The sequence below is a fragment of the Pezoporus occidentalis genome, unplaced genomic scaffold, assembly GCF_034315485.1.
Source record: "Pezoporus occidentalis ecotype Australia unplaced genomic scaffold, CSIRO_AGI_Poc_V1 ctg209, whole genome shotgun sequence".
In the NCBI taxonomy this organism is placed as follows: Eukaryota; Metazoa; Chordata; class Aves; order Psittaciformes; family Psittacidae; genus Pezoporus; species Pezoporus occidentalis.
This window is the reverse complement of record NW_026913953.1, coordinates 345,062-368,970: the sequence shown is the minus strand read 5'-3', so window position 1 is coordinate 368,970 and position 23,909 is coordinate 345,062. Positions and strand designations below refer to the sequence as shown.

Sequence of the window (23,909 nt, the reverse complement as noted above, 5' to 3'; positions counted from 1 at the left end):
AGAGACAGAATGATGTTCTTAGGGTCAGAATGTATTTATCTGTGCAGATGATGGGAGACGTTAAGGGACAGAGACAACAGAATGACTTTAGTGTTAATGTTTACTATTTCAACTGCTGTGCAGACACTAATTTGACATTTCTCACATCAGGCCTTCTAAGAATGGCAGCTATTTGTAGCTGCCATTTCACAAAGAGGAGGCAAATCACAGAATCAGAGTAGTTAGGTTTGGAAAGCATGGTGTTGTTCAAAGCCATACACATGTCAATGACATGAGCAAGAGGCAAGTATGAGAGTTCCTACTTCCTTCCACCAAACATGGTGTCATGCTGTATGCTCTCCTGTCTCAGTTAGGCTGGAGTCTTTCCCCAGGAACAAAATCAAGAGCTTAACTAATGCAGGCTTCCAGGGAGGGGAACCACATCTGACACATGAACTTGTGGCCCCAGGGAGCATTTGGGCCCATCCCTCAGCTTTAACCCTTGTAATTCAGTACACACAACTGTGCCAGTGCACCATTTGTACTGTTTTGTGTTCAGATGTAAGGCTCTGCACTATGTAAGTATAAACAGAACACAGGCAAGCTAAGTCCAGCTTAAAAGACTTTCATTAACAGCAGGAAAAACCACCACTGCTGCTTTGCTTGTCAGCTCAGCTCCCTCATCTTTAACTAGTTTATCTTTTCCTTTGCCTTACCAAGGAGTGCTTAGGATAGATTAGGGCTGCAGTTAGAAGTCCACTACCTGTTTACTACTACTCCAACAGCCACATGAAACACCTGCTCAGCAGCCAGACATCCCTTAGTAAGAAGGAGCAAGAATTTTATTTCTTCTTTCAGTCCATACCATTTGTCAAATTGTTCATTTACTTTCCAGGCTGAGATCAAACAAGCTTTTCATTAGGCTTAACTCTGCTAAGATCATCAGCAGGAGGTCCACATGAGAAGCTTTTATTTGTTTTTACTTGGTTAATGCATTCTGGACCAGAATGGAAAGGAATGGGAAGAGAAAGCCCACTTTCTCTTATCATAAAACATATAGTGCTCCTGATTCTAAGTGAGATATTTTAAGTATGGCTCTTTGCAAACCTTCAGATACTTACAGCTTCAACAGCTTTCAATCCGTTCTTTATGTTGTTAACTTCCTTCTCCAGCTCTACCAGGCTGCACAGGAGACAGACACAGGGCAGACAGAACAAAAAGAGCAGTGTTAGTCAAGAATACAGGAACTGTGAGGCAGAACAGCCCATTGGCCCATCAAGTCTGGTATCTGGCCTTTGGCACCAGCCATGCCAAATGATTAGGAGTGAGGGGAAGGGGCCTGGTTAATGATCTATGCTGCTTTTTGTATGAGATATGAGGCAGACTCTGCTCGCCTGTGTTCATACTGAAGATCAGGATATTCCTGGGAAGAAGAGAAGGGCTTGCTGTCAGAACATCTGCTCTGCTGAGCCTGACCCACCAGCATGGCCAGCTTGTAATAATAAGCACAAGCAAGGACCCCAGCTTTACCAGACACATTATTGGAGTCTCAGATTATCTCTGCATATGATTCTTGAACTACTTAACTACTAAATCCCATTAGCAGTACACTTACTTGTGATTTTTTACTTCCTCAGAGTCCAAACATTGTTTTTTCCATCTGCATTTCTACCATATGGTAGTCCTTGCAAGCTTACATTGTAAATGAGCATAGAACTCTGTTAATACATGCTTCTCTAGACACAAGTGTTCTACTGAATTTCTGCTCATCATATAGAAACAAGTTTTTTTCTAGGACTTTAAAGAAAAAAAACCCAAACTAGGTAGTACCCATTTGTGAATAGGCAGGTATTTCCTCCAAGTAGTTGGTGAGTAGTAGTTTACATCTCAAAAACACCACTAAAGCCTTAATAAATTCCTCTAAGTTTGAACCTACTTTTATTTTTTTCACTTGTCTTTCATTACCTGGAGTAGTTCCCTAGTTATCTACAGATGGATTTGGACCAAAATCTCTGATAATTTTATTAATTATTAATAATAATTAATCAATAACAATAATTGCTGATTATTAACAATAATGGATTGCTAATCATATCAAGGATGTGAGCAAAGGCATTTCCGCTGTAAGACTGAAAACAGCAATGAAAAAAATAATGATCATTGAGTTAACAGAAATCACTAGAAACTCCAGCTCTGGAAGCAAGCAACAGCACTGGACTTACTTGACTTTTGCTGCTTCTGGAAGATGCTGCAGCTCAGACTGAATATCCAGGATATCTGGATAACTCTTTTCAAAGATCATAATTAAGTAGTGCAAAAGTGTAATGTTTCTAAAGAAAAAAAAAAAGGGAGAAATGAGAAAGAAGAAGGAAAAGGATGGTGGGAGGATTGTGACAAATCAGTGAAAAATATTTGGGTAGGAAATGTGCTTGAATGATCAAAACAGACAATATATCAGCAATTAGCAGCTCTGTAACTGAAAGAAAAGTATCACAGACTGAAATGAATTAGCTCTTTATGACACATCCTTCCTAAAACCTCAAGCAATATATTGTGCCTTGATTTATTCTGGAAGTACCAGCATGCTTCCATCCATCTGTGTAAATGGTGTAACAGAAAAGAGAATTGTGTAAAACATAATATTTGTCCCCAGATACTTCAGGGAATAAGCAACTAATACTACTAAAGTGACATTAACTCATAAGGGAGAAGTGAGTTGTTCTCAGATTCTATGTGAATAAAACATAAGAGTTAACTAAGAAGAGGAAAAGGTTCTTGAGGACTGAAGAAGCTGAAAAGAAAACTGCAGAAATGAAACAGCTATACTTATGAGTAGTGGTCAGGCTCACTAAGAACAATGGCAGCTCAGGCAGGAGTGGTTAGAAATGAGGTGTATGGGGGATGCAGGAGAAGGTTTAAGAAATTTTGTAAAGTAAATGATGAATTTTACAGTAGTGAATTTTGCATGTAGAGAGAACAGCCAGCCATAACAGCTACTTGAGGTGGGTGTTATGTGGTTAACTGATAGGCAAGACAGCAGATGGCCACTGCTTCACACAGACTAGAGCCTGGGTGCTGGGAGCTTGTGAGAACAGAATTTGCACAGGACATTCAATATATGAAAAATCAAGCCAGGCTACATTAAGGCAAAAAATGTTCAAGACTAGCAACACAAGTGTTAGCCTTGGAATACAGAAAGGACATCGTGGTAGTCAAAACAGGACTCTGTTAGGTAGGGATGAATTTCCCATGGCTACTTACTGCCATCACTCATTCTATCACAGCCTTCAATCATTTCACCACAACTATGGTCTCAGCAGGTCTCACAAGCCAAGGAAGGTGTTAGTTAGTAAGAAATAATATAGAAGACCTACAAGGAAAATCTTAATGCTGCAGGAGCACAAAAACAGTATTTTCTCACCAGTCATAGCTCAGTTAATTTCCAGAACCAGTATGGGGATGTGGGGCAAAACATGGGATAGCCCATGTCCATAAATAGTAAATTCCACTTTCCTTTCCAAAACCAGCTATTTTCCTTAACTGCTCTAGATACAACCTGGCTCAGTCTCCCAAAGCTATGCACTGTGGTTCCCCTACTGGTGCAGGTAGAGAGCCAGTTTATGACAGTCCTGCATCAGAAACGTGTGCCATGTTTCACAGGAGACATAAAACTGTGGTCAGAATTTTTTGTTTTCTTTTTTAGGAAAACCATGGCCATAAAACTTTGGTATAAAGGGCAAATTCCATAGAAATCCTCCCTCCCCCCAAAACTTATTTCAGTTATTTGTGAAATACTACTTTTGTCATCTTTGCGTAGTGCTGCAGAAACACAATCCAGCAACAGATGTGCAATATCCAAAGAAACAGCAGAACTTGAGTGCTGTGTTAATAGCTGGTCTTAACTACTGCAGGATCTTTTAGAGTGAAAAACACTGTTTAAATGCCAAATCTGACATTATTTTAAATGGTCTACAGAGTTAAAAAAAAAAAAAAACTGTTTTCATTACTATGGTAAGAAATACAGCAGCACAGTAACTAACTCATTCACAGCCTTCTAGCATACCTGTCTATGCTGGATTTGGTATCTGCAATTTTGTTCAGGCTGGAGACTTTGAAGCCATAAGCACTTCCCCTTTGGCCCTTGTTCATAAAATTCCCAAAGGCCAGAACTACCTCCAGGAGTTGCCTCAAACGCTTGCTTCGGATGAGTTCTTTGGATGCCAGAAGAATGGCTTGAAAAGAGGAAATAAAAAGAAGAACAGGTTATTGTGCACAGTGGCTGTTTTTAACATGCTGGGCCCTGTAATTCGAAGTACCTTAAAATGCTCATCTCACTATTGCCCAGCAAATGCTGCAACACAGTCTGTATGTGTATTGTCCTTCCTGCACCCACATGCCCAGAACCAGAAGAATGGGAAGGAAGATGAACTACATCTAGACTGCAAGATGCTCATCTGAATCCAGGAGCAAGGCTGTGCTGCTGGACCTCACATTCTAAAATCATAGCTAGCAAGAACAGGGGAAATGCTTGAGCAGAACTGGATACACTCACCTCTTCCCTGCAATAACCATGGACATGGTGCAGAAGAAGCCATACACCTCCCCTCTGTGTAAGTTAGGCATTCCCGGAATACCAATGACCTGAGGCGTCTATTCTGACTACCCCAAGGAGAGGTAAGGTGCAAGAACTTGAGGGTGAGAAGGGAAGGCTGACCTGCACAGAGAGGCCATGAAACCTTTTGGCAGCTCAGGACAGCCTGGCAGCACATTGCCACATCTGACAGTTCATATTTACAGCGTAGCAGTCATGAAGATGACTTCATTAATTCAATGGGTGAAAGAAGATCATTAGACAGAATTAATTTCTTAGCACATGACATGCCTCAGACTCACTGACTCCACAATCATACCACACATGTAACAGCACCTCCTTTGGAGACAAGCCTCTCTTAACCCAACTCTTAGCAAAAGCTTTAACCATACCTTCCACTTTTGGTTTTGCTTCTGCCAGCCTCTCTGGAAACTTCTTCTTAAAGAATAATGCTTGCAGCCGCTGCTGATAGTGGTCAATTCTGCATGAAGGGCAGAGGAAAGCCAACACTGAACTGGAATTGTACTTCTGAGCACAGAGCCAGTATACTGCCTATGTAATCTAATGCTTGGATGTTCAGTCCCATAAGGCCTATGCATGGGATTACAGACATAGTTCAAACATCTGACACTACATAATTAACCTTGTTATAAAAATGGAGGAACTCAAGGCATATTTTGATTACAACTGAAAAGCAGCTGGAGGAATTCCCATTACTCTCAAAATACGAGACTCATGGGAGATGCCAGCTGCATCTCAATTAGCAGAAAAAGATGTTAATCCTGATCACGGGTGCAGCAAAGTTGGAATAAGAAAGGTGGTCAGAAGATGAGATAGCTGAGTGGAAAAAGGGATCTACATGAAATCATGACCCCTGACTATGCTACATCTGATAGTTGGATCTGAATTCCTTTTAGTGAACAAGTTTAGTCAGAGGAGGCAAATTTCTGCTTGTCATCAGGGGACATGGCCTTAAATGACAGCACGGAAAGTGCTTATCATCAATAAAAAGTTTGTGTAATGAATGGAAATACTTGTAACATTTGCGGGCTTCTATCAAATGCAGGGTATAATGCTGGCCCACAATCTCTTGCACATTCCCCTTCAGTGCCAGATGATCCATTTTCAATAACTATTACTGCTGCTTCCAAGAAGCCCTTTGAGCACTTTCCCATAATGTATCAAACAGACCTGCTCATTTCAAAGAGGAAACGATCTGCCCGGGCCATGCGCTCAATTTCGTGTTTATGCTCCTCCAACAGGTCAGTGTCGCTTTTTTCAGGAACAAACTTCAGCAGCTGGAGTGACACAGACAAACCAACATGGAGATAAGTGGTCCAGGGAAAAGGAGAGAGGGACAGTGAAGCACAAAACACCCTGATGGGGAGACAGAGGGCCCTCAGATTTCTCTGCTACCATGGGGAAACATTAGGTTGACTCACCCATGTGACCATAACTTCAAAATAGCACAGCTGCAGATACAAAACTGACCTTTTTTAAACCCCTGCTTGCCATTCTGTCTTTATCCCTCACTGACCCCATTAGATTGAGTCTTAACTCTATGGGGAATTTCCCAGTTTTACATCCTAAAGGCCAACTGCTACTGCAACTTATCCAAGGGGAAGTACTGAGAGAACTTTGATTCCCACAGCATTACTTGGAGTTTAGATTTATGCAAAAAGAGCAGGATGTGTCCTATTCAGTGTGAAGTACCCATCGTGCCTATCCTAGAGTACACACAAAGCCTCATCTATCTCTCTCTTGGGTCTGCCCTACTCTGCTGAAACAATAAACAACAACCAAGTGACTAGATATGTGTCTGACACTGACTGCTATTCATATGCTGACCTTAAAAGCATAGTTTGATCGATTTTTGACGTATCTGGTGGTAGTTGTGCTTTAGTATGGTTATAAATATTGCCATGCACACAGCCTCAACACACAACCACAAAAACTGCTCACAAGGCATATCAAGCACTTTCCTTTTTAATATTTTATCCTACTCCCACAAAATGTGATATTCAAAGGTGTGGAGCATCATAATCTTGCAGTGACTTCTAGAGCAGCTGTGAACATTCAGATAACAAGTAGGCTATAAATTTAAAATGGAAGATCTTCTTTGCACATGATTAAATACTGTGGCTGCACACAAAGAAGGAAACACATTTGTTGGGCGAACCAGCTGCAGAAGGTAGGAGACCCTGACTCCATTTCTAACCCTTCTAGTTAGAATGTGAGATCTCTTCTAGTCTCAGCTCTAACCATTGACTTAAAAGACCTGGTTCATGGCATTTCACAATGGAAAAGCTGCAGATAGGGAAGGGAAATTAAGAAAAAGAAAAAAGAATGATAAAAAAATAATCAGCAGTATAAAGAATAGATGGGGAAAATTATGGAAAAATCACAGGTGAGAAGAGAGGACATGAAAGGAAACCTCATACCAACAGTAACCATGCATATTTTGGATCAAGAAGAGAAAACTTACAAAGTCAACCCAATACAGAGTTACACAAGGAAGGTATATCTGACAATACTGGGAGAAAGACTTCCCTTGTGCTCTCATGTGCTCCACTGACATGATGGGGCCAAGTTCAGATCTGCAGACATGCCAGCAGAGCCAGTACATCTATCCACTTTAGGTGAAAAAAGGGCAGTGAGGGACTTAAGAATAAGATATATCCAATTGCAAACTTTCTCACCTGCTCAAGCATATCTTTTGCTAGATCTTCTTGTTCATCCATCTTCAAGATTGCTTGTCTGATTTCTTCATTAGTCAGCTTCAGCCTTTCAACAGTATCAACATTGGACCATTAGTGCAAAGCTTAAGTGCCTCTGACACTTTCAGGAAGTAGGAAGCCCGAAAAACTGCACTTAAAAGTTACAAAAGAACCATGGAAAGCTCTAGTATGAAACTGCTGTTAAAAGAACCATGGAAAGCTCTAGTATGAAACTGCTGTTCTACCGTATTCAGTAAGATGAATGAATCAGTTCCAAAGCAGAGATTTTTATAGATCATATATTTTATCCTCTTCAGATAATCAAACATTAGATGTCAAAAATTAGATTATTAAGAACAATCAGATCCTCAAAGATCAACTTCCAACTTCCCCCATATCAGATACCTCCCTCATTAAGTTCTTTAACAATAGTAAAACCCCTTGAATCTATGTGACTTGTAAGTGACTGTAAGCCCACGTAATACCCTGAGATATTAAAGTATCTCCCAGGTAACAAGTAATGGGACTGTTCTTTCCCTTAGAGATCTGAGAACAGAGTTTCTTGTAAGAAGACTGGTTGTGTTAGGTAAGTTTGCTCTGTTAGCAGTCACAGCTGAAGAAGGAATTAACAGCCTCTACATATCCATGTTTTGCATCCAATAACAAAGTGCTCTGAAAACAATAGCTTATTAATATTATCTGAGGTATTAAAATTACACTCTCCTTCCCACCTACCCCTGTCCATCTGTGTGCAATGAACAGGGGTCATCAGTGACCCGGAACTGATCAAAAAAACTGACCACATGAGGGCTGAGAAGCATATTAGTGGGTGTGGGCCTGGCTCCTAGCAGACACATACACACATGCCCAGAAAATTTGGTGCCAGCAGTTTTCAAAGTGCTATGTTTTGTTGGTTACTTTTCCTTTAGAGAACACTTTACATTTTCCACAGTATGGAGCCTGCAGATTAGCTGCGCCTTGTAACACAGACACACAGTCTGTCAGATGCAAGAAGCCAACCCATGAACACCAAGGAGTGGGTAAATTTTGTTGGTACTTTTGCTGAGGATAAAAACAGTGAGAGCAAGTTTAATTTTTTTTTTCTATGCAAATAACTTGAGCAATTACTAAACTGACCACTCCACTGCACAGTACAAGTACCTCTGTCTGTGTCTGGGGAGGCAGGAAACAGGACCAAACAGACAGGTTTGAGGTACGTCAACAGAAGGTGCAACACACATTATTGCTGATTTGCTGTTCTGTCCAGGAGCTCAAGGACATCAGATTCCAAGCTCCTCTGTTTGCTGCCATTTACCAGCACTAAATACACTTCAAAACATCTTCCATTCAAAAATAACTGAGAGCCCCAAGGACAGATACTTACACAAACACTTGGATTTCTTGGATGAGCCTGTCCCCTGCCACCAGCAGGAAAGCTTCTGGTGGACTGGTTTAGCCCACAGTAGAGAGGAGCAGAAAGCTTGCCAGCCCCTTGCCGAGAAACATTTTAACTTAGTGACTTACAGGCCTGTAACAGGGTCACAATGCCTGCAGGTGTGCATCCTAGATTATTACCAATCCAATTACAAGTACAGAAGGATTTGCAGCAAAACAATCTTACTGTTCCAAAGTGGGCTTGTTCCTCTTCTGGGGCAGGATGTATTTCAAGAACTGTGCTCCAACAGCACAAAACAGCGATCTTCCCACTTAAAAACTGGATGAATAACTGGCTAAAGAATTGTTAATCAAGTGATTCTTCTTGTATTTTCAAAACTCATGTGCAAGCCATGCAGTAGATCTTAAAGATGGCCAGGAGTAACATGAAACAGATGTGCTGCTTTTAAATAGAAACAGGTGAACTGATTAAAGAGGAACCTGAGGCAGATGTGTAAAATCTTTCCATTTAGAACTGAACAGAGGCATGGCTTGAAGCCTAAAATTCATATGGGACAGACAGCAAATTAAAGTGGAATTACGGCCCAAAAATTTACACTACAGAAATTGCATTTCAGTATCTAGTGGAAAGCCTGCAATGACTTTCCTACAGGCTTCGCAGATCCAGGCACTTTTCCTCCAGCTGCTGGAGACAACTCAATTCAGAGCAGCATACAATTCAAGCTGTATTTGCCCTGCACGACACCTCACTAACTCACAGATCCTGCCATCAGAACTCAGGAAGTAAACGTGACCAGAAGGAAGTGCACTCCCCCTTTCCTCAGCTGCAGCACATTCATTCATAGCACAGATATTGACTGGTTTTGTTCAACAGCAGCCTGATGCTGGTCAGATGAGGAAGGAAAAGGATCTTTACTGAGAGTAGTCCCTCCTTCTTCCCTCGGCTGTACATCTGGCGGCAGCATATGGAAGTCCAACTGCTTGAGTCATTTTCAAGCAATCTTAAAGATCAACATGTACCAAATAACTTCTGATATGGTAATTAGTCTGCCTCCCTCTATCCCCTCTGGCTCCATAAATAATCTCTATGGACTCTGCAGAGTAATTCATCACTAATCTCCCCAGGACACCTCGGCTGATTTAACACCAGCTTCACTTACAGACTTACAGACATCAAGTGGTTTATTGTTCTCCCTTGGAGAAAGATGGTGGCCTGACTCTGAACATGCCTGGGAGATGTCGCAGTTTTACACCAACTTCCCTTAAAGACATGCAGTGCTTGCTCATTTTTCCTCCTTAAATATACCCATTGATTTAATTCACAGTAACCTCCCCTCTTCTATTTCTCCTTCCCATGGATCAAAGCAGAATACTTGTTGCTCACTAACCATCTCCCCCTCAGAAGAAAAAGTGAGTTATTTCATGGGCTTGTTCCTTCGATCTTGCTTAGCTCTTGAGAAAGAAGCATGCTTGCCTACTACCAGCGAACCTGGAGCATTGTTGCAGCTACATTAAGCTCCCATACCACAGGGATCACAATCCCACTCTTCCTTTTAACTTGGAGAAGAGAACTGATTATCGTGTATCGAGGCCATTTTCTAATTCAAACTAAACTGAACCACAGTGCTTCCAAAAGATGCCAACAGTAGTAGATGTGACACCAAGAGGCATTAACTGATACTTAGCTAGTTTGTGTAGCTCACACAAATCTTAGCTTTTACTGACTGCAGAACTTTCCATCTCCATAACCCATTTCACAAAGGCTACTAGTTATTTCACTCCCAAACTTTGTGACTGGGACATAAGGCTTCTTTAACTCCTGACATCCCCCAAAGCTCTGTACCACTGCCAATCTGGGGGCTGTTAAATATCTGTGTTTTGGGAATACTCATTGTCACTATCCCATAAAGGCAGGAAAAGATGTTTCCCTGTTCTGAGAAGAAGCATTCAGTAGTCAGGCTGGTCTAACTGTGCATTCACTAAGAAGGCAGAAAGATGCAGTCAGTCTTTTCATATCCTCTTAGCTGCCAACTCATCTTTCCTGTGAAAAACATAGTGCCTTAACCTCTGTGGGACAACAGCTAGGACATTTTACCAGGTACATCTTCCACTATTATAGCAACACATTGGGAAAAGAAATCCACCAGTGCCTTTTCAGCACTTCACTGTGAATGTATTCTGCCAAGTGCATAAAGAAACAGGCTTTTTTTTCCATCAGCAAAAGCTCATGAATGACCAAGACTTTGCATCCAAATATACTCAATTTTCTACTAAGAAGGGTCTGCGGATGGCTGTCTTTCTATGCCAGGCAAAGCAGGGCCAAACTTGGGAATCCTGAAATTACAATAACATATTGATAAGTCAATGGTTTATCCCTTACCAGAACCCTACCTATCAGTTCCTAGTTGTGATCTAAGGCAGGATGGTACTGACTGATGTGTTCAGTTTAACCTTGGGGTTCATTATACTCAGAATAACAGATAAAGCCATTTATTGTAGGCCTTCATTTAAAATCAGAAAATTGCTCTAGGAACCCAGGAGACACTGTTTATTGCATAGTGTTTTTCAAGACAGCACACCGAGGAACTGAACTGCTAAGTCCAATGAGCTGTTTCTGTATCAAGATACAATCTATACCCCAAAATCATGTTGCCTGGAATCTACCTTGAAATAAGGGTGAACACTCTATTGGCACATGGCAGAAAGGCACAGCACTGTCAGTACACTGAGACTGACATTGGCTGAATAGCTTTTCCTCTTAATGCCTGAACTGAGCAGGTTTAGAAGCACTGAGGAGCCACAGCTAAGTGAGAGAAATACTTGGTCTCTAATATTCTGGTTGGAAACATTGCACGAATCCATTTTCTTCTTCCTAATTGATATGTGTTTGAAACATGAAAACCACATTTGGTAAAGTGTCTATCTACTGACAAACAAAAATGGTTTTCTGTAGCCTTTTGCTACTACTGGTTTTATGACATTTAGCTAGCACTCCTACTGTTTCAAGCCTCTTGAGAGGGTTACTGCTGACTAGCTGGGCTACAGGAATAACAAACACATCTCACGAGAACACTGACATAATGATTTTGCTGGAATTCATGCACAATAACTTGCACAAAAATGTTCCATAAGTATACACTGAGCTTTCTTTTCAGCAATGTCTCTCACAGAACTGCACCCCTCCAGAGCATTTCACAGAGCAAGACATTAAGCAATACATCTTAGGCATGTTATCCAAGAGTATTTAAAGATAAAAACACTAGAACAGTGGAAATACTATCCATTACTTAAGTAACGGAGGCAGGAAGTAGCCATCCTGGTGAAAAAGGTCACAGACATTTCCAGCTTCTAGGCAAAAGCAGGGATGTGGGATGGTTCTTCCAGACTACACAAGTCTGACAGTAAATCTCCAGCCTGGTAGAAACTGAAGGCATCAGGAAATCCATGAGAGACAGCAGATTTCCAGTGTGACAGAAATAACTGTATGTTGGGAACACCATTAACAAAGCCAGATTTGAAGCTGGTCTCACCTGTTTACCTGGACTCACCACAGATTCTTCCATGTCCTGGCTGAATAATGGTCTACTGGAAATACTGTGAGAAAAACTGATCTTGTGCTTATTCAAACCTTTACAGTTGGCTTAGGGAACAGAGCTTCTCTTTGTATCTGCCAGACTCCATTAAACAACGAAAACTGCATCCTTCTACTGCAGGAAATCTGAAAGATGCTGCTATCAACTACTTGAAATACAGCTTTTTTTGAATGAAAATAGAGATTACAGTGGGGAGGAAGTTTTACAAATCTGTTAACTGTCAGCAAAAATCAACTAGCGATTCAATTTCCATCTCTTCTCAGCCTACCATGCTCCAGTCTCTCTGCAAAAGAAAGCAAGAGACATCAATTTCTCACTCTAGCTAGGTTTTGGCTTGGACCGTACGAAATATGAGCTCTGCCTGACCCCTGCTAACACAGTGTTAGTAAAACGAAAACATTTCAGTAGTGGAGGGAAAGAAAACCCAACCCATGCAGCTATTTTACTTTAAAGGACATGACAGTTTAGTGTAAACAAAGGGGAAATAAACTACAGGGATACATGCACAGTTAAGAGTCAATTGGAAACAGCTGTTGGCAGATATTGTGGCAACCTGAAGGCTGGGGATGCAGCTCAGGGTTGCACAAACTCTCTTTGTTCATCACTGGTTTTAAATCCTCTCTCAACTGCACATGTGTGCACACTCACATGCACACACATGTAAGGTGTGCTGCAGCAGCAAGGGCATGGCAGAAGCTAGGGCTGATTTAGCTGGGAGCATCTCACCTTCAGGGTTTAACCTGAAGGAGGAAGAAGTGGGGTAATGAAAAAGAACTGCGAAGGGGTTGTAAAACCCTTTCAGTTATTGTCTGTAGCCAAGCAGCCCAATTGCTTTCTTTAATAATAGAACCATATCAGCAAAAAGAGCAGAAAAAGGCATCAATGTAGAGGTGCCATTTTCGCTCCCAAAGATTTCTGCTTCCCTAGTTTAAAAGGTAAGTTTTGGAGGAATAGCAACCCTGGGCCAAGCTGTTATGTATTTCTGATACACTGGGTGTAACACTATCTGTTACAAACATTAAATGATGTAAGGCAGTGATAGCTATGCTGACTGGTGTTTCCCATAGCACAGTGCAGTGAAGTTAACAGGGCACAATGGAAACTGGTGTGCTTCTTAGGGACAGCAAGCTCATTTCCCAAGTCGCTAACATCCCTGTTATGCCTGCTACCAGTAAGACCAGGATATTTCCTGGTGGAGAAATTGGCAATCACAAACCACAGCTTTTCAACTCTGATTTGAGCCCAGACTAGCAGCTTGAAGTAGACTGGCTTTATGGCATACCTAGAGCAAACACATGCTGTGTACCCTGAAGTGCAAGTTCATGCCACTTTGCTGGAGCCAGCAGAAGGGAAGGCAAACCACAGAGACTGTCCTTTCTCTCTCACTATTTAAAGAGGATTCCTCTCAGGCAAGAATGGGCCAGACTTGCATGGCAGAAGAGGTGAAAGGTGAAAAACATGTACTGCTGCTGTCCACACTCCTTTTGTTTTGAAGATGGAAGATTTTAATAAATATCCAGTGTCATACCAAGTTATGGACCACCTTCCTGAATCCTCCTCAGCCTAGCCACCTGCACACACTATATTACCACCTCTAGGAAATGTCCCATCTGCTCACATGGCAGCTCTCTCTGGTGGATCATTGTCTCCACAAATCTGGTATTTAGTGACAGACATCTGGCCTAGTACTCATGTTGGCAGAAAGACACGAAAAGCATATAGAGGGCCCTGATGTCACAGCATTTGAAGGCATTAGTCATTGCAGGAGCATGTAAAGGCAACTCCTGGCTTCCAAAACCTTATTTACAAATACAAGACCTGATTCTTGAACATATCTTCTTACATTTACCACTTTTCCCATCAAAAGCCAAAACCAACAAAGATGAACATCACCCTCAGCTCTGCTGTATTCCAGGGAGGTGCTCAGAGCATTAGAAAGAAACATACATGACAGAGACAAACAACATGGGGGGGCATATCACTTAAGAGTAAAGAGCAAGCAATGCCAAAGAGCTGCTTTCATTTGCCTATGAGTTCTGATATTTTTCTGGTGATGAGTCTTCAGACAAATCTTGATGCTTATCTGTTTAAAGCACAAAATGTGTGTTTGCATATGTTTATTAAGTGAGCTAATTCTTGAGAAAGACATGCTTTTATGACACTGCAAGAGAGGTTTCTCTGAAGTTCTGCAGGTATTAGAAAGTGGTTCTAGTTTGGAAAAGAAGCATGTCCGTTTGTTTAATTCCATCCCCTCTTGCCTCTATGTTTGTTTGATTCCATCCCCTCTATGACCATGGCATTTCCTATGAGCTAAGGCTTAGCACACTTACTTGGAAAGGAGAATGACACAGTTCTGGGCTCTCCTGCCATCAATCACAGAGAGCTCTTTCACTTTTCGTGTAGAGAGGTAAAGGTCTTCAGTTGAACCCATCTCTTTCTGCATATAAAAATTCAAAAGGGAGGGAAAACAATCAGTATTATATTTCACCCAAGACTTAGTTGAGTGCAATGAACAAAATCCATCCCAACCTTGGAAAATCTACCCACATGGTAGGAAAATGAGAGAAGGGCAGAAAACATGTAGGTAGATCCTGTATTACTAGAGAAACAGAAGCCATTCATTACCACCTATGAGATCATCTTTGATAAGAAGTACTGGATCTGATTCTGACCTATTGGACTCTCTATCAACAGTTATGTTATTATGTTAATGTACAAAACTGGCATAACAAGAAAATTGGGCACATTACAGTAAAGCCCACTGGTGTCACAGCATATATCCTTCAGCAGATGCCTCCTGTAAGGGTTACACAGCATTCTTAAAGACTGCAGCACAATCAGGAAAAATCCTGCAATCACCTCTGAAGGCTGCCACTGGACCAGTCCAAATCATATTATATGAGAGATACAACAGTAAGGCAAGATGGCATCTATCTTACTAAATATATCTTACTAAATGGTCAATATCTACATCTGAACTAGCTTTTTAAAAAAAAAAAATTAATACTTTAAAGCATATAGAAACCACTCTTTTTCAAAGTTCTCTGCATATCCCCATTGACAAACTCATCACCTGGGGGAAAAAAAAAGGAAAAGTCCATCAAAATGTTTGTCACAGCACACAGAGAGAAACTATTTGCAAATCCAGTCTGACCATCCAGAATTGTCTGTCTCCTTGTCCTGCCTACACTTCAGAGCAACAAGATTTATTTTACTTCCAGAGATTGGAATTCTGTAGTTAGTTTGAGTATCTTTTAACACCATTCCTTAAAGGGAAGTAGAGGTAATGATAAAAGGTGTCAATCCTGGATAATAGCATTCTAGTTGCCAACAGAAAAGAGGGAACTGGAAACAGGACAGGTTTTTATTTTCCCACCTACCTTCTGGTAAAAAATACCTTTCCATGATATCCATATTGTCATGCCTGGAGATTTTGAGATTTACAAGTATAATATAGCTCTGAATGCACCTATCAAATTAGCAACATGACTTCTTTCTTAGGACATAACAGCAAGCATGCTGAGTTAGATCAAAAGGCCCATCTACCCCCCTATCCTGTCTGTAAGGGTGGTTAACCGCAGACACCCAGGAAAAGGTGTAAGATCAGGACAAGCATATTGCAGTGCTTCCCAGAATTCTCTCCCAGGACTCAAATTTCTGCGGCTCAAGGTTTACTTATATCAGCAAGACTAATCCACTCCAAGAGATATTGACACCCAAGTATTTGAGAGTTAAATTTAAATCGTAGATTCACATTGCTAGTTGCCATTTAAGTTCCAGGTACAATTAGCTATAACATGCCTGTGTTGTTCCTGGCTATTCAAAGGATTCATACAACCATATCCAAATATTCTGCAGTGAGCCACTACCAATACTAAGTGGCATTTATAAGCAGGTATAATGCACCAGCTGAAGAAACGAACATGACAGTTCTGCTGAATGTGTCCAAAATGTCTAGCTTGACAGAAAAGGCTAAGTACAAGGTCCTGCACCTAGATTGGGGCAATCCCAATGACAGCTACAGGCCGCACAAATAATGAATTGAGAAAAGCCCTGAGGAGAAAGACTTGGAGGTGCTGGTTGACAAAAAGCTTGACACAATCCAGCAGTATGCGCCTGCAGCCCAGAAACCATGTATCCTCGGCTGCATCAAAAGGACTGTGACCAGCAGGTTAATGCAGGTGATTCTCCCCCTCTACTTCACTCTCATGAGACCCCACCTGGAGTCCTGTATTCAGCTCTGGGACCCCCAACACAAGAGGGACATGGACCTGCTTGAGAAAGTCCAGAGAAGGGCCATGAAGATGCTCAGAGGGCTGGAGCACTCTCCTATGGAGACAGGCTGAGAGACTTGGGCTTGTTCAGCCTGGAGAAGGGTCTAGGGAGACTGTAGAGCAGCTTCCAGTGCCCAAAAAGGGGCTACAAGAAATCTGGAGAGAGACTTTTTACAAGGGCATTTAGTGACAAGACAAAGGGGAATGGTTTTAAACTGAAAGAGAGGAGATTTAGATTAGATAAAAGGAAGAAATTATTCACTATGTGGGTGGTGAGATACTGGAACAGGTTGCCCAGAGAAGTTGTGGCTGCCCCATCCCTGGCAGTGTCCAAGGCCAGGTTGAACAGGGCTTGGAGCAACCTGGTCTAGTAGAAGGTGTCCCTGCCCATGGCAGGGGAGTTGGACCTGGATAAGTTCTAAGGTCCCTTCAAAAGTATCTCCAAAAAAGGAGAAATCGGGTAGTGGGTAAGTTTATTATTTATGAGAGAATAACTAATAATAGCAAAAAGCCAACACTCCCAGAATAATCTGACATGTACAGATGTCAGTCCTTCTGAGTTTCCTCAGTTTGTGGGGAGGAAGACAGGGGGAACAGGGAGATAGGCAGCTGTTGAAGGTAAGAAAGACACTTGTTGGTCTGTGCTCTTGGCTTAAAAGCTTCACTGTCCCTCCTCAGTAGTTAATGTTTGCAAACAAGGACACCTGGTTAGTGTTAACTAGCACCCATTCCCAAGGCAAAAAACAAGTTGTTTCAGGGTCTGGCTGTTGCTGTGGTGTGGGGCTTTAGACAGCTTCCCCTAAAGCCATGTAGCAGGGATTGGTATAATAGTCTCCATGCCATTTCCAGCTCCGTAACCCACAAGGTTCAACACAAATTAATAACTTGAACTATTCAGACACGGCCCATTCCTTGGTCATAAGTCTCTTCAACTCGTATTGAAGAGAGAGATATTTATAGATACTTGGAATTATATGTAAGCAAAAGCAGATGAAGAAGCCTCAGGTATTACCAGAGCCAGATTCCAAGCTTAGCTGAAGGAAAACAGATTGCATATGGACTATCTGCAGTTTTGTAGACACAGAAAAAAGAGGAGCAAGGGGGCAGTAGTGATTAGCCTAAGTGAGATAGGCCAGGTATACGAAGCAAGAGTAGTTGGATGTCGTCAACCTGACAGGCAAGATACCCAAGTTGTATTCCATTGTTCCTTTCTATCTGGGATAGCATTCAAAGAGTATTTCAGATTTGAGACTTTAATTGAAAAAAAAAAAAAGCAACTAAAATTTCAGTGCTGGAATGACTAGACATGTGGAATGTGTTCAAAATTTTGCTGCCCTCTTTCAAATGCAGTTTGATTTTGGTCAGCTGCAGAAGTTGTGGTCTGGTACCATGGCAGCACCTTAGGTTATAGTAATTATCAATACTTTAGGGAAATATTTCTACCTTATTGGCGCACCTAGTCATGGTACGTGTTGCCATCATGAAAGCAGATAAAAAGTAAAGTAGTAAGATAAAAAGTAAAGAAGGTAAATGTCCCAGAGCCAGGTATTAACCACATCCTGTGACTAGGTTTTCCAAATACAGTTCTCTGAGCACTCACGGTGAGGACTACTTCCTTCTTAAGCCACCAGAGACACTTGTGACGACATTTGCAAAACTCTCTTCTGAGAGCATCGCTCTTCCCGAAAGCGTTGCCAAGAGTTTTGCATAGAGGTAGGCAGTTTGAAGAGATGTAGGCAGTCTGATATTTCTACCTCATCTAAACATCATTTCAGCCTTTTGCTGAACTTTCTGAAGGTTTCAGTAGTCTGAAATGAAGTAGGTTTTCCTGCAGTCTAAGCCTTCTGCTCCTCAGCTGACACAAATCCTTCTACCCAAACAAAGACCAGTTTTACAGAAAGGAAGGTTTTCTTTATCAGAAAGTCTATGACTAGTGAATACATCTGGAGACTTCAATACTGTGCAAAGCAGATGGACCACAGATGGGCACAGTGGGAGTGAAGGCTCCTTGAGACTCCCTTTTTGTTTTCCACTAAAGAGACTATTACTTTGGTTAAGAGTCCATATTCGCATTATACTTTGTCCCTGGTCTTTGCCCTCTGGATCACCAAAAAGGGAACTACAGACACCAGCATTAACCATAGTAAGGTTATAGTGAAAAACAGGAACTACTTCCTATCTCAGAGCTAACACAACTAAAGGAATTTTTTGTACCACCTTCTTCACCCAGAAAGGAGAAGTGCAAGAGCATATGAAAGAGTAGCATGAGATGAGTGATGACTCCATAATGGCATGGTGCAGGACTTCCCCTTCCCACACCCTGCAAGATCAGGAAGCAGACAATGATACTCACCTGCTTACAGGAGGAGGGGTTAGTTAGCAGGTCCTATGCGGGCAGCAGCCACAGATAAAGAAGGAAACATGCCAAAATCAGTCACATAGGAAGATATCCAGTTTAACAAGGCAGCTGAATTTAGACAAATACTAAGAGAATAAAATGCTGAGCAAGTAATACTGACCCAGGTGGTTCAAAGGTATTTCAGCATTTCTTTGCATATTTTATATCAGCAGATGCTGGGGAACTAAGTTCTAGGTCTTTTTTGAAAAGAATAATTTCAGTCTCCAAACATTAATCTCTTAGGTCTTTAAATATTTACTAGTATAATGCTTAAATACCTTTACAAACCTAGGCTGGAGGTTTAACCTGCCAAGGTTAAAACTTGAGGGTCAGTTCTCGTCTCCTGAATGCACAGGCATAGTTTGCCACTCTTAGTAATGACTTATTTCAATAACAAATTATATCCTTTAACAATTTATATCCAACTATTTTGAAAGCACTCTGTAACCAAAAGCAGCCTTACAGCACTGTTGGGTGACAGACACCAACTATTTCACAACATATTCCATACTCCAGGAAAACATCAGATATATTGAATCAAAAGGTCAATATTACACATTAAGGTTGGAGCAAGCTCAAAAGACAAACATAAGAATTCCTGCTCCAGCATTCTGTACACTGGACAATTCTGCTTTCCCTCATAACCACTAAAAATGATATACTGGGCTTGAGAGAGAAGAAGAGACCCTTTGTCATTAACAAAATGAAGAAGAAAGAAAAGCTGTTTTAATATAAATTAAACTGGAAAAAATTATGAAGATCATGTTATTAGCAGCAAAGAAAGAAATGTCTTTATCAGTACTCATTCAATGTTGCAAAAGCAAAAGATCAGGGCTTTGCACTGACATTTTTCTTTACAGACATTTAGATGAAGTATAAAATTCACAACCCCAGGGTAAACACATACTTGGCCAGAATGGAGTATACCCGAAAAAAAAAAAAAGGAGAAAAGATAAAGTGTGAACCAACTGCAGAAGTTCTGATTAGCTTTTGATTCAAAAGCAATTTTGGTGTCCTCTCCTTTAAAAAGTAAAAATAAAGAAAACTGATAAGGGCTTGTTGATTGGAATCCTCTTCACATGGAGTATGGATGAAAAATAAATTATCATGTAAAGTAATAATAATGGAATACTGAAGCGGGGGAGAGAAGACATACACATGACAAAACCCACCAAAAAATCCAAACCAACAAAATCCTTAACAGAAGATGGAAGGGCAGCAATATACTTAACTACACAAAAATATGAATAGCTTAAATAAGTGATACTCTAGTGTCTGGAGCCACTGTCATAAAATGTGTTCAATGAGGATGGAAGAGAACTGTTCTGAGACACATGGAGGTCACTCCAAGATGATGGCTCCATTCCAGTGGGTAGGGATAAGGGTCAAGTTAGCTTACAGTTGAACAGGCCAGGCTGTTTGTCAGTGACTGGTAAAGCTGCCATAAATATTATGATTCCAACTGACAATCAGCAGACAAGGACAGCTTTGGCTTTGGATTTTGGAGCCCAAAGGAAGCAAAGCTTTTAGTGAGGAAGCTGCATTCTTTGCACCTGAAACATTGGAATGGCAACTTGATGCTGCAGTGGCTACTCACACGCACAGATGACAGTCTGGCTACTTGAAAGACAAATGACAGATCACCACCATAGCTAAGCTAAGCTGTTGGCACAGGGTCTAAATCTGTCCTTGTAATAGCACTGAAGTTTCATGTGCTTTTCTTCCCTCTGAGAACTAAGTTCTGTTTCAGGAAGAAAGAGGGACCCACTGAAATGGCAGCAGCTATTTGTAGGAGCAGAATGAGAAATGAAATCTCTCATGCAACTGGCAAAATCACATTCTTCACAGTTCAAGTTGGGATGCTTATCTATGTGGCTGTGAGCTAGTAAATCCAAAGAGTTATTAATTATGCTTATTGGATTAAATAGAAAAATGAGAGAGAGAAGGGAACAGATGAAAAGCCCAATGGCAAGATATTTGTTAATTTTAAGGTACTGAATAAGTTAGCAAAGTAGTTATCATCACATTAATACTTAATCATAAAGGCTGCTTATAGCAATCATGTCTGTGTCTTTTCCTAAAACTTCAGAGCAATGACCCAATTCTGCAGATTATGAAAGACTGATTTCTCCAAACATATTCCAAAAGCAAAGGAAAGCTGGGGGAGTTCAGAGTGTGAAAGTACAATTCCTCTCCTGCTAAATCTCATTCAACGGAGACAGACAGATTGAAGGTGATTTGCTTTCCAAGAAAAAGAGGAGGAGGGAAAAGACATTCTAATAAATGACTGCTTTTAAATATGCTGTTTGTGTTATAATTTGTAATTTAGACAGTTTCTGTCACTTAGCCAGCAGGGTCAGTTGGCTGTTTGAATAAAAATAGACAAAGCCAAAGGCAGAGAACTCAGTCACCTTGCTCAGTACTTGGGCAGCTACAGATTTTTTTCTCTGGATGAATGAGAGAAATAGAAAGATAGGTATCAGGCATGAACGTAAAACTCAGGAGCTTTTGGAAGCCATGGGCTGCTAAGATCAAATAGAGCATTATCTGTTGGGAGCTGCTGTCTCTGAGAGCTGCCCGTTAGCATGAAGTATGTTGATAACAGGTTATGCTCTGCCCTATATGTCCTTCCCAGTTCTTTTGTGATTTTTTTTTGAACAGTGACACAGCAGCAAATGATGCAGCCTGACTGCAGGTGGACAAGGACGCAGACCACTGTCACATGTTCTTTCCTCCTCTAGAAATTCATGGAAGACAAGTCGTGCACGAGTTCACCCCTACCTGGTGTCTCTGATATGCGGAGAACATCTTTTCAAAATCTTCTAGATCCAGCACCTTGAATGCTTTTAAATCATCAATCTCATTCCAGATTGTGCCATGGATCCTCTCCTGAAGGAAAAGGTCATATTTCAATGAGACAGCAAAAGCTTTTAGCTAAGAACATCCAATCCCATTTGGACAGCTTATTCTCTCCTGGTCACTGGCCATATTCCTATGTAATACTGCTGTCATTTTAGAGGGCACATTTTGTTTCAAGAGTCAAAGGAGAAAAAAAATAGTGGTGTCTTTTTTTTTTTTTTTTTTAAATTTTAAACATACTCAGTATTTTGTATTTTTCATCACAGCAAACCTCTGAAGAAAGGGCACATTCCAAGACTAGCAGACCACATATCATGCAATATCCATGATCCCACAGTACATTCCCTTTCAAGAGAGTCTATCTGTCTATGACAATCATTGTGGTCACACTGAAGGAAGTGTTATCATTATGAGAAAGAAGCTTAGGAAGGGCAATGATGCATGACAAACCCCAGACACATCTTCCCTTCTACAAATTTTGCAGGTTCTGTTTTAAAGCCCAGAGGGTGTGTGGTTTTCATCCTGCCTGCCTATGAAAGTAGTTTAAGATTTTATTTTATTTTACTTTTAAGGCCCTGAGACTTTGAAGTCTAATTATTTCTTATTAAATGATCTCCCCTGTCTACACGAGCTCTTTGCTGACTCCCATAGACACAAACTAGATCCAGATCTCTGAAAGAGCATTATCCACAGTAACTGGAAATGTTCACAGCCCAGGTGATATGTTATCCTGAATGCCAGGGAATTCTAGCATGGAGGGAGACAGAGAGTCTTCAACTTTGCTGTCCACCAACCCTGGACCAAATAAGCTCTTGCAGTACACAAATTAGCTAATCAGCAGTCATCCTAAACTAGGAGAAGGCCTTAGGATGTCCTGCTGATATTCTCAGGACAGATGTCCTTGCTGACAAAGAGAACTCAAAAATTCTCCCTCAACTCCTCCCTACTCAACTCCTCCCTACTGACTGTTAAGATGCATGTTGTGTGGGACAAGCTTTGGGCGATTATTGATTTAGAAAAGCAAAAGCTGCCCTTCAGACTTGACAACCCTGTCTTTCAGTTCGTGTAGTTAATGAAGTGTACATTTATTGCACTTTATTAACTGGAAAAATAAGGAAGGTATTGATTTAAAAAAAAAAAACGAAATGGACAGAAAGGATTGTAAAAAGACCTAAGCAAACCTCAGGAGATGAAAAGCCAGCAAAACACTGATGCAGAGAAAGCCAAGGGATAGCAAGCAATAGCGATGAAATCCTCACACAGGTTCCAGCTCTGGAGTACCTGACTTGTACCTACACAGCAAAGTGTGTTAACACTTAATTATCAGAACTAATTAGGAACAGGCTTTACTTCCTATTCACAGTCATCAAAGGAATCAGGGAAATGTGCTAAGCCACAAAGCTGAAGGAGCAAGGAAAAAAAACTGATGGGAGGATGAAATGAGGGGGAAATAGAAGTGTGAAGTGTTCTGGAGGAAATTCCTGGCAGAGGAGAAACTGTGGTGGAAAACCAACACCCTCCCTCCAGAAGCAGCCTGAGTGCCTGAGGGGAAAGATGGCTGTTTGCAGTGCTGCACTACCATGTGCAGTGAGAGCATACACTAGATGGGAACAGCACCTATCCCTGAACAGTCTCACCAGTATCATTGTATTGTTCCTTGCAATAAGTGTGGATTTTCTTTCCACAGCAGGAAAAACATCATGACCCTGTGACTGTAATAGGATGAACGAGCTTGGGAGGCTCATCTCAGCCAAAGGAATAGGAGACAAAGTTAATTTTCATTTTATCCTAACCCTGGACTCTAGTGCCACTCTTAGCCAGAAACATCCAGGCAGAGTGTTCATTCACATTCATTTTCCAGGCTGGCTTTATAAACCTTTAATTATAAATCCTGAGGGATGTATTTGAACAGCAGAGCAGTTCTCTGAGTGGCTCACTGTTTCAGGTTGTCCCATCAAACACTGAAATGGAAATAATATTTCTTGACAGGAGTCAGGGGACATGAAGGAGCAGTCCTTAGAATCATCATCAGGCTAGAGCCCTGAGGATGCCAAAAACTAAACTCTGTGTTTGGCAGAAGGCTGGATGTGACTCAGGAGACAG

General features: G+C 41.2%; 1 protein-coding gene across 2 annotated transcripts in view; it reads right to left on the bottom strand.

Moving 5' to 3' along the window:
• The window catches only part of DAAM2 (dishevelled associated activator of morphogenesis 2), a 171,597-nt gene that overhangs the window by 19,558 nt on the left and 128,130 nt on the right, over positions 1 to 23,909 (bottom strand). The window contains exons 15-23 of one of the 2 annotated variants that reach the window (XM_062619065.1): positions 21,729 to 21,836; positions 18,903 to 18,935; positions 14,606 to 14,712; positions 7,270 to 7,354; positions 5,762 to 5,868; positions 4,963 to 5,051; positions 4,043 to 4,211; positions 2,202 to 2,309; positions 1,101 to 1,161 (exon numbers count right to left, since the gene is read on the bottom strand). In XM_062619065.1, the coding sequence (XP_062475049.1) occupies positions 1,101 to 1,161; positions 2,202 to 2,309; positions 4,043 to 4,211; positions 4,963 to 5,051; positions 5,762 to 5,868; positions 7,270 to 7,354; positions 14,606 to 14,712; positions 18,903 to 18,935; positions 21,729 to 21,836 (867 nt within the window). The remainder of the gene's footprint in view (positions 1 to 1,100; positions 1,162 to 2,201; positions 2,310 to 4,042; positions 4,212 to 4,962; positions 5,052 to 5,761; positions 5,869 to 7,269; positions 7,355 to 14,605; positions 14,713 to 18,902; positions 18,936 to 21,728; positions 21,837 to 23,909) is intronic. The other variant, XM_062619066.1, reaches the window with a different exon arrangement.